The sequence below is a fragment of the Hipposideros armiger genome, unplaced genomic scaffold, assembly GCF_001890085.2.
Source record: "Hipposideros armiger isolate ML-2016 unplaced genomic scaffold, ASM189008v1 scaffold_527, whole genome shotgun sequence".
Classification (NCBI taxonomy): domain Eukaryota; kingdom Metazoa; phylum Chordata; class Mammalia; order Chiroptera; family Hipposideridae; genus Hipposideros; species Hipposideros armiger.
Genome location: NW_017731877.1, coordinates 389,030 through 407,953, shown reverse-complemented (window position 1 = coordinate 407,953; position 18,924 = coordinate 389,030). Strand labels below are relative to the sequence as shown.

The window sequence follows — 18,924 nt, the reverse complement described above, 5'->3', positions numbered from 1 at the left end:
AGAAGATTAGTATGGCCCCTGCATAAGGATGACACGCAAATTCGTGAAGCATTCCATAGTTAAAAAATAAAATAAACAAATAAATAAAATAAAGTGGGAGGAAATATTCTCAAACCACACATCCAATAGGTGTTAATATCCGAATACATAAGGAACTCATACAACTCAATAGCAAAACAAATCCAACTAAGCCAATTAAAAATGGGCAAAGGACCCAAATGGACACTTTCCCATAGAAGACATTCAAGTAACCAACAGGTACAGAAAATGTACTCAATGTCACCCATCATGTGGGAAATTCTAAACCCCCAAGATATCAACTAAAATTTATCAGCATGGCTGTCAAAAAGACAAGAAATAACAAGTGCTGTTGGTGATGAAGAGAAAAGAGAACCCTTGTGCACTTTTGGTGTGAATGTAAATTGGTACAGCCAATATACAAAACAGTATGGAGTTTCTCAAAAAATTAAAAACAGAACTACCATATAATCTAGCAATTTAACTTCTGGGTATATATCCAAAAGAAGCTAAATCACTATCCTGAAGATATCTGCACCCTCATCTTCACTGCAGCATAATTAAAAATAACCAAGAATTGGAAAAAACTTAAATGTCCATGGTTAAATATCCATGTTAAGGGATAAAGGAAATGTGATATATATGTATACACACACACACACACAGAAATATTATTCAGCAATAAAAAGGAATCCTGCCATTTTTGACAACATAGATGGACCTTGCAGGCATTATGCTAAGCAAAATGAGTCAGATAGAAAAAAAGACAAATACTATATGATGTCACTTATATATGGAATCTAAAAACCCAAACTCATAGAAACGGAACAAATTGGTGTTTGTCAGAAGGTGGGGAAACTGGGTGAATATGGTCAAAATTTACAAAGTTCCAGTTATAAGATAAGTACGTTCTGGAGATATAATGTGCAGTACGATGGCTATAGTTAATAATATTGTATTGTATACGTGTATGTGATAGTTGCTAAAAGATCTCAAAAAATTCTCATCAGAAGAAAAAAATTATAACTGTGAGGTGATGGATGCTAACTTATTGTAGTGATCATTTTGCAATATATACTTGTACATATATCAAATCATTAATGTTGTAGACCTAAAACTAGTGCAATGCTATATCAATTATATCTCAATAAAATGGGGGGAAGCTAAACACATACCATATTATCAAATAATCATAGACCTTAGCATTTATCCTAAAAACTTATGTGCACACAAAAACTTGTACATGATTTTTCATAGCAGATTTATTTGTATAGTCAAAAACTGGAAACAACCAAAATGTTGCTCAATAGATGAATGAGTATACTTGATATATGAAATACTACTTACCATTAAAAAGGAACAAACTACTGATATACATAACAACTTAGATGGTTTTCAAGAAAACTCTGATGAGTGAAAAAAAGCTAATCTCAAAATCATATACTATATGATTCCATATCTATAATATTCTTGAAATTACAAAATTATAGACATGGAAAACAGATTGATGGTTTCCAGGGAATGAGGATTGTGGCTCATGCTCAATTGTGATTGAGGGAGGGGAGGAGGTGGTTATGCACAAGGGAGACCTTTGCATATAGTGATCTGTAATTTGATTGTGGTGGTAGTTACAGGAATCTACATGTGATAAAATGACACAGTACTATCCACTACCGGTATAGCAATGTCAAATTCCTGGTTTTGATTTTGGACAATTATGGAAGATATAACCACTGTGTAAGATGAAGGATACATGTAATCTCTCTATACTATCTTCATAACTTCCTGTATACCTGTAATTGTTTCAAAATAAAAATTAAAAGACAATGAAATGTAAATTCAATTCAGAAACTACTTTGATATTCCAGTTTTGTTCTTGTTCAAAACACATAGAAAATGCAAAGAAAACATAGTTTTATTTTTGGTATAAGTGGTTTCTCAGGTTTTAAAAATAAGTTAAATGAAGACAAAACAGCTAAAAGGTACCCAAACCTGAGACTTTCACAAGGATAAAAAATGTATTTCTGTATAGTGGCATAAATTTTGAGAGTATCAATTTAAAAAATCTCAACAAACATTTTTTACATTAACTTAATTATCATTAAAAACATGTATGTAATTTGTATCTTGTACTGGATTAAGTCAATTATTGAGGCTCATTATTCATGGGCAAGAATTGAACCCAATGATATAAGTATGAAGTATTTATATAAATATAGTGACAAAAAGCAAATTTTAGTAGAAATTTCAAGTATCCTCAAGTAAGTATTCTCAAATATATTAGGGTTATACATAGCTATTCACTTTTATTAAGTTGTTAAATGATAAAGCATGCCATTTATATTGTAAATGACAAATCTAAGAAGCTGAAATTTTCATTTCTTAAATTTGGTCTGAGTATCTCTATTTGTGTATTAGTGTATTTTGCAAGTAGCAAAGAACTTGAAGTTTGGAGCTGAAGGAACAGGTCCTACATCACTTACTAGTGACTCCTATTGAGGCTCTCAGTGGCTTTGGCTTCCTCATCTGCAAAGTAGACACATCAATTACTCTCTACTGTTGTGACGCTTAAATGATATCATGAATACTAAATATTCGCAAGCGTGATATATGATTTTTTTTAAAAAAAGGACTTTCTATAAGTATAAAAAAATTCCAAGTGATAAAAAGTTGTGTCATAGTTAAAATGGCATTTCTTTCTTAGTAGCACATAAACAATGGTATTTTATAAGATTGCATCTCAGCTTCAATGAAACTCCTTCCTGCTAAAAACATTAAATCAAGTTTCAAAACTATTCTCTTGTTCTTTTAGTGTCTTCCATTAAAGTTTGATTTAAATAATTGAATCAATAAAAGTACAAGAATCAAGCCTAAGAACCAAGCCTTTGATATATAGTCATGACAAAAACAAGACACACGCCACTTGATAGACATGGAATATTAATCTAAAGCTGTGCTGTGACTGACTGAGCTTTGATTTCATTAGGTTTTCCAGTTATATTAGTTTGGTAACTGATTCAGTATAGAGCATGATTTCTGGCCCACACTATTCAGTATTTAATACAGAGTGCTAACTATATGCCAAGTACTGAATTAGGCACTAGGGATAGCATGGAGAATAAACGCAGAAATGACCCCTGCTTTCTTGGTGTTTAGTGTCTAGTGAGGAAGACTGACAAGTTATAAATTGTTATAAATACTGTCAAGAAACAACTGGGAAATGGAAATAAAAATGAACAGTAGGGGTATTAAACTTCAGATAATAACAATAACAGTGAACACTTATATAGTGTTACTATGTGCCAGGCTCTGTAGTACATGCTTTATATACTCTAATCTTCAAAACTACTTTTTAAAATAGATACTACAATTTTCAAAACGAGGCTTTGAAAGTTTAACTAATTTGCCCAGGGTCACACAGCAAATAAGCAGGGAGTTGGGATGTAAACCCATCAGTATGGCTCCAGAGTCCTTGTTCTCATCCACTACAATATTAGGGAGAACCTTTCTGAGAAAGTGTCACCTGAATGATGAAAAGGGGTTGGTGAGAGAAATCATGTATAAAGCCGTACAGTGGGAAAGGGGTTTCCTTCAGTTGTAGGAAACGAAAGTAGGCCATCATCATTGGAATATAGTTAATGAGAGCAAGAATGTTGGGGATATAGGGCTGGAGAAGGCCAGTGCCACCTCATTAAATCCTACAGGCCACAGGAGCTGGAGTTTTATTCAAAGTGCAATTGGAACAACAGAAGGCTGAGCCGGACAGTGACATGATCTGATTTATATTTTTAAATATCTTTCTGGCTGATGTGTAAAGAATGAGTTAAAAGAAGGTAAGAGAAACAGAGTCCAAGTCATTTATTTAACACATATTAGAAAGTTTACGAGTAACTATTATTGTGGCAAGCACTATTCCAGACACTAGGCACACAGACGAAAACAATACAGACAAGGTCCTCTACTCTGGAGTACACTTTAAAATGGTGAACACACACACACACACACACACACACACACACACACACACACACACACACACACACACACACACACACACCCCTACCCCCTTGCAACATCGACAATTTCTCCCACTCTACTGGACATTTCCTATCAGTGTACCAAGTATCTCACATCTTTAAATAAACATCAAACAAGCAAAAATCTATCCTCTGACCTTTTATTCCCCTCACTATCATCCCATTTTTCTACTCCCTAATCCAGAAATTTTTTTTAAAGAACAGTCTATATTAACTTCACCTCCAGTTATCTCAACACACTACAATCAAGTTCCTCTCTTTCACCCTACTAAACTGCTCATGTCAATGTTACCACACTACTGTCTTGCAGTCAAATACTAATTTCTCTCTTCTCATCTTATTTATTTCTCAGAAGTACTCACATTGTTAAATAGCTTCCTCTTCTTTTCCGTGCCATAACACTCTTCAGATTTCCTACCTTGCTGGCCTGGCCTTCTCAGTCTCATTAGGAGGCCATATAGCACCATGATTAAGGACATGGACTTCTAGACTTAGCTCTGAAAACAGATTGGTGCAGGAGTGCTTAGGGCATGGAGGAAGAGAATGTTTCCCTTTCTTGTGCAGGATAGAGAACTAATCAGTATTTCAGGTGAGAAATGATGGTGGTTCAGACTAGGGTGGAGATGGGGAGAAATACGTGAATTTTATCTTTAATTTAGAAGTAGAACAAAAGGAACTTTGCAGTCATCCGATATAGGAATTGAGGTTAAAGGGGAATCAAGTTTTTTTCCTTGAGTAACCAGTAGAATTATGGAAGTGTTGTAAAGGAAGTTTTGCAATGGAATAAAGTTCAAGTACCAAATAAAAAAACTAGTGAACATTACTGAATCGAGATGATCTCATTTGAGGGCTTTCCACAAAATTTACACCTGGAAGAGGTTATGTGACTTACTCGAAGTCACACAGATAATTCAGTGGTAGAACTGAAAATAGAACTTAAGTCTCGCAGAATCCTGCTAAGAAGCCACAGATCAAGATCTGGTATGATGACTACTCACAAACTTGCTGAGCCTCTATCACTTTAGTTCTTTCTTCCAACTAACAAATGCAATAAAATATATTGTAATACACTTTTGGGGTTTATTAAATATAGTTAAGGAAGGTTATTAACGTCACACTTTATATTTCCTTAAGAAAAAAGTGAGGAAAGTAAAGGTAGACAGAATAGAAATATTGGGTTGTCGGAAAAATCATGATGCATTTTTGCAATGAAAAACAGAAAAAATACGTCATGACTTTTCCAACAACCCAATATCAGTGTTAGCTTGTGAAGAGTAAAAGCTGTTGCAAAAGTTCATCAAAAACATTTCCTGATGTAAACTATTTGTAAAAGGTATAGTAGTTTACAATCTAATTTGCAAGATAACACACATATAAATAATTCAGGTTAATAGGAGAGGTGTCATAAGGCAATACAAAAAATTGCCAAATGAATTACATAGACCATATATATTTAATGTACTTTGGGGTAGTCCTTAGGAAAAGGTAAGGTTTGAACTAAGCCTTGAAGGACAAGTAAGAATTTAAAAAGTAGATAGGGAAAGGGATTAAACAAACCTGTAGTGTCCAAGAGCATAGTAGGCTGGGACTGGGGAGTAGGGAGTGGGAAGAGTGAACTTTTAAGATTTTTTAGGCACAGAGATTCTCTTTGATTTGCAATTTGAACTGAGACCTGAATGATACAGAGGAACAAGGAACATGACGATGGGAGGAAAGAATATTCCAGGCAGAAAGAACAACTACAAACAACCATTACCTGCCTGTACATTAGGCTCTACAGATTGAATACACAGAGCTTACTTAGTTCAGTGGTCAAAGAATGGACTGTGAATTTCTAAGCTTGAATTTAAATAATTCCAAATTCTCTCTGATCGCAGTTTCTCCATCAGCAATACTAATTACTGCAGTTAGAAGAACATGTGAGATACAAAGTGTTTTAGAAACAGAAAATATACAAGAATTCTAAAAATCAGTTCAAAAAGGCAAGAATGTAAAAGTTATGCTTAGATACATAGCTAAAAGTGGAGTTTCGTTCATTGCTGATATAAGTATTAGTAGATACCTTATACTTTATATAATCTTTACATTTTCGGTTATTGTAACTTTTTTGTATGTTTTATATGCCTTGCCAGATTGTAAACTCTCTGCAGGTAGTAAGCAGATCTTAAAAATGGCACCTGACAGGCTTTTATAGTATTATCTAAATTGATTTTAGTTTAGTTTAGAAGCCAGTAATTCATTTTGCAGCCCTTTGAAGATTTGTATATGTGTATGTTCAAAATCCTTTTACCTACAAAGGATTGGAGGGGGCTCATGATATTAGGAAAAGCTAATGGAAACAAATATAGATACAAACAGAATAGAATCCATCTTTAATAGAATGGAAGTAATCCGCATTTAACAGTTAATTACTACTTGCTGGCCTTTAATTGACATTCCTAGGCAGTCAAAGGAAGAAGGGAATCTGAATTCCAGTGTATCATTTAATCTACCACAAAGTTAGGCATTTACATTCATCTGCAGAGATCAACTTTTCCCTAGACGAAAACAAGGAACGGACTTTGATCACGAGGGCTTTCATATATGTCACCAACAGTCTACATGGAACAGCTGTGGAAACAGACATCAATATGTACCTTCATCAAGTCTAAGAAAATAAGCATAGGCACAGAGTAACGGAAGGGCTGCTTAAGTTATTTAACTTGGTTCTGCTGCTTTTAGAGCAAGGACCTCTGATATGGTGGAACCACTCTTGCCTCAACAACAGAATCCTGTTTTCTCCCTAGGGCTCTGGTCCAGGCTTGGTAATGGCAAAACAACAACTGGGTTACTAGATGGCCATAACAAAGGGTCAGCATTAGTCCAGCGGCTCGCTGGCAGCCTTGGATTCAGGTGGGGCCGGCGCCCCAAAGTGGGAACAGTGTCTGGGCCCTAGCCTTCGACGGCGGGTTTCAGGATGGGCGACTGCTAGAGGTAGGAAGTGTCCTAGGTGAGCAGGGTGCTTCAACCGACGGGTCTGAGGGTTAAGGGGAGGAAGGCAACTCAGGGCCGCCGCGAAGCTCAACTCCAGGGACACCATGCAGCCCCTCCCAAAACCTCTCCCGTCCCAGAATATGAAGGAGCGGCAGAGGCAGCTGAAGCCAAGGGAATCCTCTCTTCAGTGGATCATAGCGGCCGATCCTAGTCCCCAGGAATAAGGCGCTATTATCCCACTTTTCCCAAGGACCCCAGAGATCACCCACCTGCAACTGCAGTATCCGAAGTCTCCACCCCAGTCTCCCTTCAGAAGACTGATTGCGATTGGCTAGTACCGCTGTCCGGTTAGCACTTCTCCATGTGTGAGTGGCGTAATTAGGCTCTCGGCCTTGGTCCCACCCTTCGCTCGGCGCCGAGGCCCCGCCCCATGTGACGTCACACGATGCCGCAGAGCGCAGAGGCGGGTCATCGTCTCAGACCTCAGCTGTCTTTTCCGAGAGGAGGAGGCGGCGGTGTTGGGGGCGGGACGTGAGGGCTCTCGGTGGGCCACGTGCTCGTAGTCATAGCGCTACGCCCCGCCCCTTCCGCACAGGCGCCGGGAAGAAGGGGGTGGGGCACGTGAGTGTCCGCGCCATCAGGCCCGAGGTGGCGGCTAGGTTCGTTTTCAGTGTATGGTTTTCCTCGCTAAGCGCTTCTGCTTGGTACCAGCAATGGAGGGCGTGCGCTGGGCCTTTTCCTGCGGCACTTGGCTGCCGAGCCGAGCCGAATGGCTGCTGGCGGTGCGATCGATCCAACCCGAGGAGAAGGAGCGCATTGGCCAGTTCGTCTTTGCCCGGGACGCTAAGGCAGCCATGGTACTACTACTACAGGTCTTTGGTATTTTGAACCGAGAAAGCAGATGTTGGGGGAGGTGGGCCAGACTGTGCAGACCCCCCTCCCCGCCCCCATTCTAGCGTCGACTCCGGCGGTCTAGCTCACTTGTGGTCCGCCCGGAGCGAGAGTGGTGGGCGCTGCCGAATTTGTGCTCACGGCCTGGTCCCGGCGGCCTTTGTGGTCGCTTCGGAGGCCTCGATCGCTGTAAAAAGTAGCCCTTCCCCCGTTGTAATTGAAAGTAGAAACTCTGTTAAACCATAAAATAGGTGTAGGGAAGGCCTAAGTAATTGCTTTTTTCCCATAATGAATGTTTTTACATTTTTATTTATCAATTTTTATTTTTTCTTTGCGTGGGCCCATAACACATGCTTAGTCTGCCAATTAAATATCTCACCACTCTCCAAGGGCACCCCGCACGTGGCAGGCCCCCCAAAATACTGACGGTATGACTTCGTTTATCCTTGCATATCATGGAACTGGAAGAGACCTAGACCAGCTTCCTATTACCGGTGAAATTGAAGCCCGGGGAGGATGCAATTCCAGGCACACTTTCCTGACTAGATAACTTGAGAAATAATATTTTAAATAGAAATAACGTCTTTTAAGTATGAATTTTTAAGTAAAATGGAAAAGTGGATTTCAAGATTACTTCTACATAGTGCAATTTGAAACACCTGTAATTACCATCACTTCAAAGACAGTCATTTCTTGAATTTACCTCTATATTGAAACACCTTTTCATCTGAAATATGAGCTAACTGATAAGTTTTGAAGGCATATTGGCGAATATTTTTTATAAATTGCAATAAATTAGTTTTTATATTTTTTTTATAAATTGTAAGAAATTGTGGAATTCAAAGTGTTGCAGTTTCTAAAGCTGTTAGAGTTGAAGGGAAAAAAAAACTTGAAAGGTATTTTGCAAAAATAGTGTATACTTTGTCATCTTATACCCTTGGGTATTTTTGTGTGATTTTAGTAATTTCTTTCTTACTAGGAAGTGGGAGTGGATGGGGTATATGTGAAAAAAGATAGGTCATTCATAGCTAATTGTTGAAACTGAATGATGGGTACAGAGGACCTAGAAATACTTGCACATATGCACAAAGATGTAGGTACAACAGGGTTGCTACTGGAGAATTTTTTATAATAGCAAAACTAGAGCCAGCCTAAAATGGCAGTAATGGAATAGTCAATCAGGTAGTAGTCCCTTGATATTATGAAATACTATGCTATAGTAAAAAATGAACAGACCAGACGTTTATGTATAGATATGAAAAAATCCCCAACACAAGTTAAAAAGGTTATACAAGGTAGAATACTACATATAGTAGGATCTCATATATGTAGATAGACGGTAAAAGCATATGGAAATGAACATACATTTAGAATTTAGATACTTAGAGAAAAGACTGGAAAGATGCCTATTGGTTAACATTGGTTACGTGTTGAGGGGAGGGAATTACTAAGAAGGGACTTTAATTTTTTCTTCTAATTTCTTGAGCATTGCTTAAATCTAAATGCATTTTATTTAATATTTACATACTTTTAAAAATGAATAATTTAGAAACCAAAAAAATAAACTTCATATGTTACAAGCAGTGTACCTATATATACCAAGTGTTCTATTTACTTAACAGGCTGGTCGTCTGATGATAAGGAAGTTAGTTGCAGAGAAATTGAATATCCCTTGGAATAATATTCGTTTGCAAAGAACTGCAAAAGGAAAGCCAGTTCTTGCGAAAGACTCATTGAATCCTTACCCCAATTTCAACTTTAACATCTCTCATCAAGGGGACTATGCTGTACTTGCTGCTGAACCTGAGCTACAAGTTGGAGTCGATATAATGAAGACTAGTTTTCCAGGTAATACTGCATTTTTGTAGTACAAGAGTATCTTCTTGTCTCAGTTCTTAGCTATTGAGTAATCTCAGGCCAGGAGATGTATTCTAGATAAATTTAAGTATAGGAAAAATGTGCTCAACACTCAAAGGTAGTATATGTCAGCATATATTTGAAAAGTGTGTATTTCTTTGACTATTAACAGACTTCTACATAAAGGATAGGTTCTCCATTGCTAGGGAGTCATATAATGCATTGCCTAGAGCAGCAGTTCTCAACTTTCCTGATGCCGCGACCCCTTAATACAGTTCCTCATGTTGTGGTGACCCCCAACCATAATATTATTTTCGTTGCTACTCAATAACTGTAATTTTGCTACTGTTATGAATCGTAATGTAAATATCTTTTTGTTTTCTGATGGTCTTAGGAGACCCCTGTGAAAGGGTCGTTCAACCCCCAAAGGGGTCGTGACCCACAGGTTGAGAACCGCTGGCCTAGAGGCAAAGAGAAAATGTAAAGATTTTCTTTTTGAATTACATCTCAACTTGTTAAGTAAAACTAACTTTGAAACTAATTTTGAAGACTTAAGTTTTGTGGAGAACAGTTTTTCAATAGCTCATTTTATCTTCTATCTAAATAATAGATGTTAAATCGAATTGGACTCGAGTCAATTTTGAGTAACAGTCTATTCAAAAACAGTAATTATGTTGTAAGAACTTTGTTTCACTTGTATAAGAACTTTGTTTCACTTGAGTATCAAAATTCATCAATAAGCTTTGTTGTTTAAAAAAATCTCAGTGATAAAGTTATTGGTCTTAGGAAGAGATAACAAACGTGTTTGTGCAATATCTAAATACAGCTCTTTATAACACTTACATAAGTAAAAATTAAGAGCAAGTAATTATTAAAATATTTAAGTTGCTATATTTTGCTTAGAAATTTGTAACTGGTGGCTGTAGGAACTGCTAACATTTATTGTGGGGTTGAGTATGCCCAGGCAATTTCATTAGAACACAGGTTCTCTTAACTATAATTTTCATCTTCACTAACATTTAGTGAGCACTTACTGTGTGCCAAGGCATTTTACTAAGTGCTTTACACATATTCTTTAATCATCCAACCACCCTAAAATGAATATACTGTTATTTTTATGAAAAGATAAGTAACAGGCCAAAAAGAAAGCTGTTAATAAGAGAACCAACATCTTCTTAATATCATAGTGCAACTTCCTAATCTCCACAGTGCCTCAACCTCAGAATCTTTGCTTATGTTTCCCTTGGTCTGGAAGATTTGTATTAACTTTATCCCCCAACCCAATTTCTGCACAGATAACTTATTTACTGGTTACCTTTCAATCACTTTAGGGAAGCCTTTATGAAACCTCAATTGAAGCTAGGTTCTTTTGTTGTAGGCTCTAATAAAATATATTTTCTTCATTCCAATAACGTATCTCAGTTTATAATTATTTATCAGGATGGTTGTCTTTTCCCTGGTCCTTATAAGCCACGTGAGAGCTGGAACTATGTTCGTTAGCTACATCTGAGTTTGGTCACTAGCGCATCTCTTAGCACACCATACCTAGGTTGTAATGCTCAATTAATGTTTGTCAAATGAATACTCTGTGCTGCTGTAGTAAGGCTTCAGAGTATGGCTGTGAATTTCATCTCTCACTTTTGCTGTCAGTGTCTTTACCTTGAATTTTCCCACCAGCTACTTTTTCTGATCGGCTCATAAACCTTTCTATTCCAATTCTATTCTGTGCTCAGAAGGAGGCTCTGCTAGCGATAACGGGCTCTTGACCTAATTTCCTGGATAAGCATCAAGTCGGTTTTTTTTTTACCCTCTTGAAATTGTTTGCTGTATTTTGTGTGTAGCTGTGCATTTCTCTAAGGAGAGGATCTAGTTTTCAACAGGGTCATGAAGGGCTTATTCTGAAAGAACCTCTGCTGTGGAGGGTTCACAGTGAGCATGGGAATGAGCCCATAAGCTTTCATAGTTTTCTGCTGTTCTTAATGAACTTTTCCTAAAGTCAGAATTTATCAGAGCATTGCTCCTTAGAGTGGAGTCAGCATAATTATAAAGTAATGGTTGGCTCATCAGGTTGATATCTGGAAATTATGTCTGTGAGACAAATTTTATTACCATTTGCCTTGTTGAACAATGTTGGCTTTGATCAATCCTGGATAAATAAATAATTACTAATTTAAACTTTTAACAAATGATAGGAAGGTAACTGAGCATTAATTGAAGACTTAGTTATCTGTTAGTTGTATTTTAAGATATTTTCCCTTCAGTTTTTATTAATCTTATTTGACTAATGACAGAACCCAGTCTTTTTCCTATTTGGCCAGTTCATTGCCAAAAAGCTATAATACATTCAGTAAAATACAGGGCAAGAGATACTTTCCAGTTGTCACTAGTTTGTTATTATGTCACTAATTTCTGAAGTATGAATGGACACAGCATCTCTCATAGTGGGGATGGGAAGTAGACAATGCTTTACTTCACTGGAGATTCATTTGAATTGCTCTGCTTATCAGAATAAGTGAGGAAATTGAGCAAGAGACATTCCCAAGAGTTGCTAAATGACGGAGGATAAAACTTAGGACAGCAGCAAGGGAAGTATTGTACTTCGTACTGTACATTGTTATTCGAGTGTCAGTTCTCAAATGGAGTCAGTCTCTGGGGGCATCGTTAGTATTGTATATTGAAAAACTCAGTTCTGTTACTTCCATTTGGTCAGCAGGTAAACATGTAGGAATTTGTGGAATCTTTTCTTCTTGTCACATTAGCCATTCCTACTAGGTGCAAATCATTTCCCTCCCTCTCTCAGTTCTGTTGCTGCTGTCGCAGGGCAGGAAAGAATATAATAATGGATCTAGGAAGTTTTGGGTTTCTTCTTCCTAGCCTGATGGCCCACTATTAAGGAGATTATTGCAACCACCACTTTATTTTTTGCTTACTGGAGAAAGTAACCTTATACAAAAGTAACTGCTGCATAGTTGGCACTCAATAATATTTGTTTAATGAATGTCTAGAGAAGAGGGATTATAAGACATTGGGGACCCTAGTAAAAATAAACTGCCAATGTAGTATATTCCTAACCCTGGAGGGAAAGGTTTTTTGTAGGTCATTATAATTTACTATACCCAATTGGGAAATTTTGGTTATGTTTTTTTTTGTTTGTTTTGTTTTCTAATTTTATCTACCATTTATTTACCATTATTTATATATCATAAGTATAAAAGCACATAGTTTTATGAAATTTTCAGTTTTGTTCCATTGTTGATAAAATAAGGCAAGATAAGATAGATACAATATAAAAATTAAGATTTAAATTTGGGAAAAGACCAAAATATTTTTCTCCATGGTTTTACATTTTCAGCTTTACATTTTTATTATAACTTTGCCAGATGTTAATTGTCAGCACAAAAATGACTCAATATTTTGAGATTTAATACTAATTTATAGTTTTGAAATGACTGTATCATAGAACTATTTTCCTAGAACAACTGTTATATAAAGTAAGCATAGTAAGTGTAATTAGGTGGTGGTATTATATTATAGCTAGGAAGGTCATAGGGCCTATTTCTTGTCTCCTTCCACCATACCACCTCCTGCACTAATTTAAGTGGCTTTCTATTTGGTTCTCCGTTTTTACTTTTGTCCTCGCCCAGTTAATGCATTCTCTGTACAGAGCTGGAGTAGTCTTTAAACAAACCAACAGCAATTTTCCTAAAACTTGTAGGTAGGTTGTTTCTTGATAAAATCTAATCACTTTAACGTGACCCCTGTCGTCTTATTCTCATTTATCTCTCCATTTGCATTTTTAGCTCCTCTCTTTGCTCACTATTTTCTGTCTACACCTGTCTTTTATTACCATGAATGTAGCAAACTTTCTTGTTCAAGGTCATTGCAAAAAAGCTCATCCTTCTGCTGTTCTCCCCACCCTTTCCTTGAGTACCTGAGACTGGAAGGATGAGAAGTAGCCAGTATCTCCTTGGCAAGGACTTTCCTGACTACCTGATCTTTTCCTTCACGGCCCTTCTCATTTGTAACTATAATTTTGCTATTTGATTTTTATCAGTTCTCCCTCATTAGATAAGTTCAGGAACCATGTTTGTTTTGTTTTTGCCACAGTATACCTAGTACCTGTCAGTGTCTAGCACACAGCAGGTGCTCAATAAATTACTTATTAAATGTACAAATTGGTAGTTCTCAATTTCACTTAAAATACTAAATTTGTTGAAAAATGAAAAAAATGGGTACACAACCACGATGGACAACGGTATTCATATCAGATACTAGTTAGAATATAAACTGTTCTCATTAGTGGGTTAGGATTAAAAATATTTCTTCCCTTTAGTCTTCTTCCTTACTCTCCATTTATCTCCCTAGCCTTTTCTCTACTCCATTTCCATCCCCCTTAGATTCAATTTTCAGCTTTGTTGCTGCTGTTGCAGTCTATTCCAGTTTCATTTCTATCTCGCTGATCTACATTCTTCTACATCTGTATTTTGCAGGAAGTGCTTAGCTAAAGCATTTTCCCCCCAGCTTGGAGATTTAGAGCCTGTAGGTAGGTAGCTTAAATAAGTCACACTTCCCTTTAACTCCTTACTGAATAAACGAGGCCTTCACTGGCAGGGAGTGATCCTCCTTCCCAGTTACTGGATGGGTCTTTTCCACTGTGCATAGGATTTGAGTGGGGACACAATATATAGCTAGTATTTCTTGAACAGCTCCTATGTGTGTGACACTGTGTTAAATGTCTTATATGCATTATCTTATTTCATCCACTTATGCCTAGGACGTATACAGTTGACCCTTGAACAACACGGGCGTTAAGGGCACTTGACCCTCCCATGTAGTCGAAAATCCATGCATAACTTTTACCTCCCCCAAAACTTAACTACAGTCATCCTTTGATGTCTGCAGATCATTGGTTCCAGGACCCTTTGCAGATACCAAAATCTGCAGATGTCAAGTCCCTTATATAAAATGATGTACAACAACACTAACAGTCAGCACTCCGTATCCATGGATTTCCAACTGGTATCGAAAATACTGTTTTCAGCCTGTAGTTGGTTGAATTCACAGCTGGGGATGCAGAGGATTGATTGTATTGGAAAAAATCCACATGTAAGCGGACCTGTGCAGCCCAAACCCATGTTCAAGGGCCAAATGTACTATTATTATTTTATAGAATAGATTAAAACACTTGCCCACGGTTGTTGCCGGAGGTTCATGGGGATGTCCAAGAGGACTCAACCAGTGCAGCAGTGCCCAGGTTCTCCTCTCCACGCAAGAAAGAATTCAGGAGCGAAACAGATGCAGGAAAGCAAAAGTGATTTATTGGAAATGAAAGGACACACTTGAAAGTGCGGGCGAACTCTGAGAACCAGTCACACCAAGGAAGTCATGATCAAGGGTTTTCATCCGGGTGGTGGGAATTGGTGATGTCCCATTGATAGTGGTTCATTTGTCTCCTCCCCTTGGGCAGGACCCTCCATTTCCTGCTTTTTCTTCCTTATTTGGTTTCTCCAGAACTATCATAGTGTCAGATGCATGATGGGAGTTGTAGTGACTGCTATGCAAATAACATTATAATGACATTAAAATTAGCTAAAGGTCAGGTCCCAGGTAAATCATAGGGATTATCTTTGCTGGATGAAACTGGTTCTTGTTTTTCTCCAGCTGCAGGTGCTGGATACAGTCAGTCACTTGTGTCATCAGTGAGGCACCTACCTCACCTTTTACCCTGGAGGGGGTTGTCAATTTCCTAGGCCACCTAACCTGCCTCAACGTGACTTAGTTAAACAGGAGAAAATCATGTATTTGGACCCATACTGCAAACCCATGTATGTAGGCACTGTAAAATATATGTCCTCTCAATATTAGGTTTTATTGATAATCAGTTAAAGAAATTACAAGTATAAATTCTATGACCAATTCTGTGGAACTGGGTTAAATGTATTTAAAATTTCTATGGAGAAACTGATCGCTAAGAAGAGAATGAAAAATATAGTGAGAGGGAAACTCCCTTACCATTTTTTAAAACTTATATTCGGCATTGTAAACAAAAGATGTGGCGTTAGTAAAAGAATAGACAACTAGAAGAGTTAAGAGTCCAGTGTTTATTATCTTTTGATTTTGGTTATGTTTTTTGCTATATATTTTTTTATTTAATTAAATATACCTGCCTTTTTCTTGATAAATTCTGAATTCAGTCTTGTTAGGAAAAAAAATTGTTAAAATATTTATTCCCACTTGAAGATTATGGAGTCTTCTAGATTTTATTCTAAGATCGTAATTTTTTTTACATTCAAATCTTTTTTTTTTAAATTGGGGAAGCGGGATGGGAACAGAGCTGGGGAATTGGGGAAAGGGGAACAGACAAGTTGCTGTTGTTTTGTTCTTCAGTCTAGTTGTGGGGGATGTTGCTTCACTGGCCCAAGTTGGCACCATCATTGTGCTCTTCCCAGACGAGGCAGATCAGTCACTGGCTTCTGGACGGCCCACTCAAGCTGGCTGCTGGCTACATACGGTAGCCCATGGCAACCCACTGCCACAGGGGCTGCAGCGTAGGCGACCCACGGCAGCCCAGCTCCAGGTCGAGCCGTTGTGCAGCGTTTTAGCTGTGGAGGGCAGTGTCACTGGCCCTCATATGTGGGATCCGAACCGGGGCCCTCTGGTGTCCCAAGCCAGCTCTCAACCATCGCTCCACTCAGCCGGCCCTTTACATTCAAATCTTTAATTCCTTTAGAATTTGTATGTGTGTGTAGTATGTTTTACATCCTGATGGTTAAACAATTATACCACCACCGGTGTTGGGTAGATTAGTAATAAACATGTAAAGTGCATGGAATTATTAAGTACTTAATAAGTGTCTTCTCTAAGGTTATTGTGGTAGTTGTTACTGTTATATGTATAGAAGGCTGTTTCTAGAATGGTGGTCAGGATATTAAAATCAGCCAGGATGCTTATTAAAAGTACAGGTTCCTTGAAACAACGTCAGACCTACTGAACCAGAATTTCTGAAATAGAACCAAGGATTCTATATTTAAACAATTTCCCAGATGATTCTTAGACATGTTAATGTTTAGGAAACACTGTATTAGATGTAATTTACAGAGCCAACAAAGAAAAAGATTGTAACCAATCCACTTTTTTTTTTATGAGTGAGATAATCAGAAAGTCATTAGATCCATTTCTCACACTATACATCACTATAAGTAGACTTAGGTTTTAGTAACAATTACTAGAACACAATAGAATTGTATATTTGGTTAGACCTCTTAAAGAAGGATGCCTTTTAAGCTTAGAAGGGCAAGAAACCACAAAGTTAGCAGTTGTGATTGATTTCATATTAAAACTTTTCTTATAGACCAGGGAATATACTTGTGGCAAATATGCCAGACAACAGTTAATATTGTTAATGTATGAAATGTTCTGTAAGTATTGATAGGAAAACCACTTAAGACTTTATGAATGGACAAAAAACTTGATAAAACAATTAGCAAAAGAAGCTATACATATAACAACAACTACTACGACAACCTTAGAGCAAACATTTGTTAAGTACTTAATATTGTAGTTCTGTGCACTTGATGTATTTATTCCTTAATCTACCCAGTCTGTCCCTATTTTATAGCTTAAGAAGCAGCCATAGAAGTGGTAAATAAATAACAGTAAATAAGTGAGGAGCCAGGATCTGAATATTTGACTCCAAGGCCATAACACTAAAGCTCTTAAGAGTGTGTAAGTGTGTCCGTATATATGTTGTTGTATTCATGTGTGTATTAGTTTCCTAGGGCTCCTAACCAATTGCCACAGGCTTGATGTCTTAAAAACAGCTGAAATGTACTATTACCTGACAGTTCTGAAGGCTAGAGTCAGTCAAGGTGTTTATAGGGCCATGATCCCTGTGAAGGTTCCAGGGAAGACTCCTTTTCCTCTCCCTGGTAATCCTTGGCATTCCTTGGCTTGTACCTGTGTCACTTCAATTCTGCCTTCACCTTCACATGGTCTTTTCCCCTATATACTCTCTGTGTGTTTAAATGTTTTTCCATATAAGGACACCAGTCATTGGATAATAGGGCCCACCCTAACCCATTATAACATCACCTTAACTTGATTATACTTGCAAAGACTATTTCCAAATTAAGGTCACATTTTGAGGTTGTGGGTGGGCATTAACTTTGGGAGATAGATACTGTTCAACCCAGTATAGTCCGTCCCCTGGCCTCGCCAAATTTACATCCATCCCACATACAAAATCAATTCACCCCATCCAAGCATTCTTAAGTCTAACCTATTGCAGCATTAATTTTAAGTCCAAAGTCTCATCTAAATGTCAACTCAAATAGTTCCAAATCTCCTTATCTGAATCATCAAAATCAGGCGTGGGTAACCTGTCGTGGGGAATAATTCCTTTCCCATTAGTGAACCTATAAAACTAGAGAACAAATCAGCCTGTTTCTAAAATACAGTGGTGGAACAGGCATAGAATCGACATTCCCATTTCAAAAGGGAGAAGTTGGGTCCCAAGGAAGTTTGAAACATAGCAGAGAAAATTACATTACCGTATTTGCCGGTGTATAAGACGATTTTTTGGCCCTGAAAAATATGCCTCCAAGTGGGGGGTCGTCTTATACACCAGGTACACTTCAGATAGACTGCCCATAGTGCTTGCCCCGTGCCATAGTGGCCTCCCGATGCCCGCCCACTTCATTCCACATACCGTTCAGGCATCAGCAGCGCTGCTGGGTGTATGCTCGGCTGTTATGCGATTTTGCGAGTGTGGTAATTCGGGTTACCGTATATTTCTTTACATAAGCATTGAAGATTTGCGATTTTGCGCTATCATGGTGCCTGTTAGAATGTTGAAGAGCTCGCACTTGCGCACTAGTGAGGTCCCAGGGAGATGCTGATGCAAGGGTGGACCAGACTGCTATAGTGACAGGGCGGGCAAACAGGGAGCAGGGACCAATCAAATCAGGCTTTGTATACAGCCAACAGCCAACCACAATACTGCACCATTGTATAGTACAGCATAGAAAATGTCGACCAGTCAAACCCCTATCATCCCTATCATGGCACCAGCCAAAAGAAAGAAGTATGATGCAAATTTTAAACTGAAAGTTATAAACTTTGCTAAGGAAAATAATAATTGTGCTGCTGC

General features: G+C 37.8%; 2 protein-coding genes across 4 annotated transcripts in view; one reads left to right on the top strand and one right to left on the bottom strand.

The window, feature by feature from the left end:
- KBTBD3 (kelch repeat and BTB domain containing 3) overlaps positions 1-7,730 on the bottom strand; it is a 25,990-nt gene extending 18,260 nt beyond the window's left edge. The window contains exons 1-2 of one of the 2 annotated variants that reach the window (XM_019668481.1): positions 7,298-7,436; positions 2,502-2,544 (exon numbers count right to left, since the gene is read on the bottom strand). The gene's annotated coding sequence lies outside the window, so the exon portion shown is untranslated. Of the gene's footprint in view, positions 1-2,501; positions 2,545-7,297 lie in introns of both variants that reach the window. The other variant, XM_019668480.1, reaches the window with a different exon arrangement.
- The window catches only part of AASDHPPT (aminoadipate-semialdehyde dehydrogenase-phosphopantetheinyl transferase), a 27,406-nt gene continuing 16,035 nt past the window's right edge, over positions 7,554-18,924 (top strand). The window contains exons 1-2 of one of the 2 annotated variants that reach the window (XM_019668483.1): positions 7,554-7,885; positions 9,542-9,767. In XM_019668483.1, the coding sequence (XP_019524028.1) occupies positions 7,703-7,885; positions 9,542-9,767 (409 nt within the window). In that variant the 5' untranslated portion in view covers positions 7,554-7,702. The remainder of the gene's footprint in view (positions 7,886-9,541; positions 9,768-18,924) is intronic. The other variant, XM_019668482.1, reaches the window with a different exon arrangement.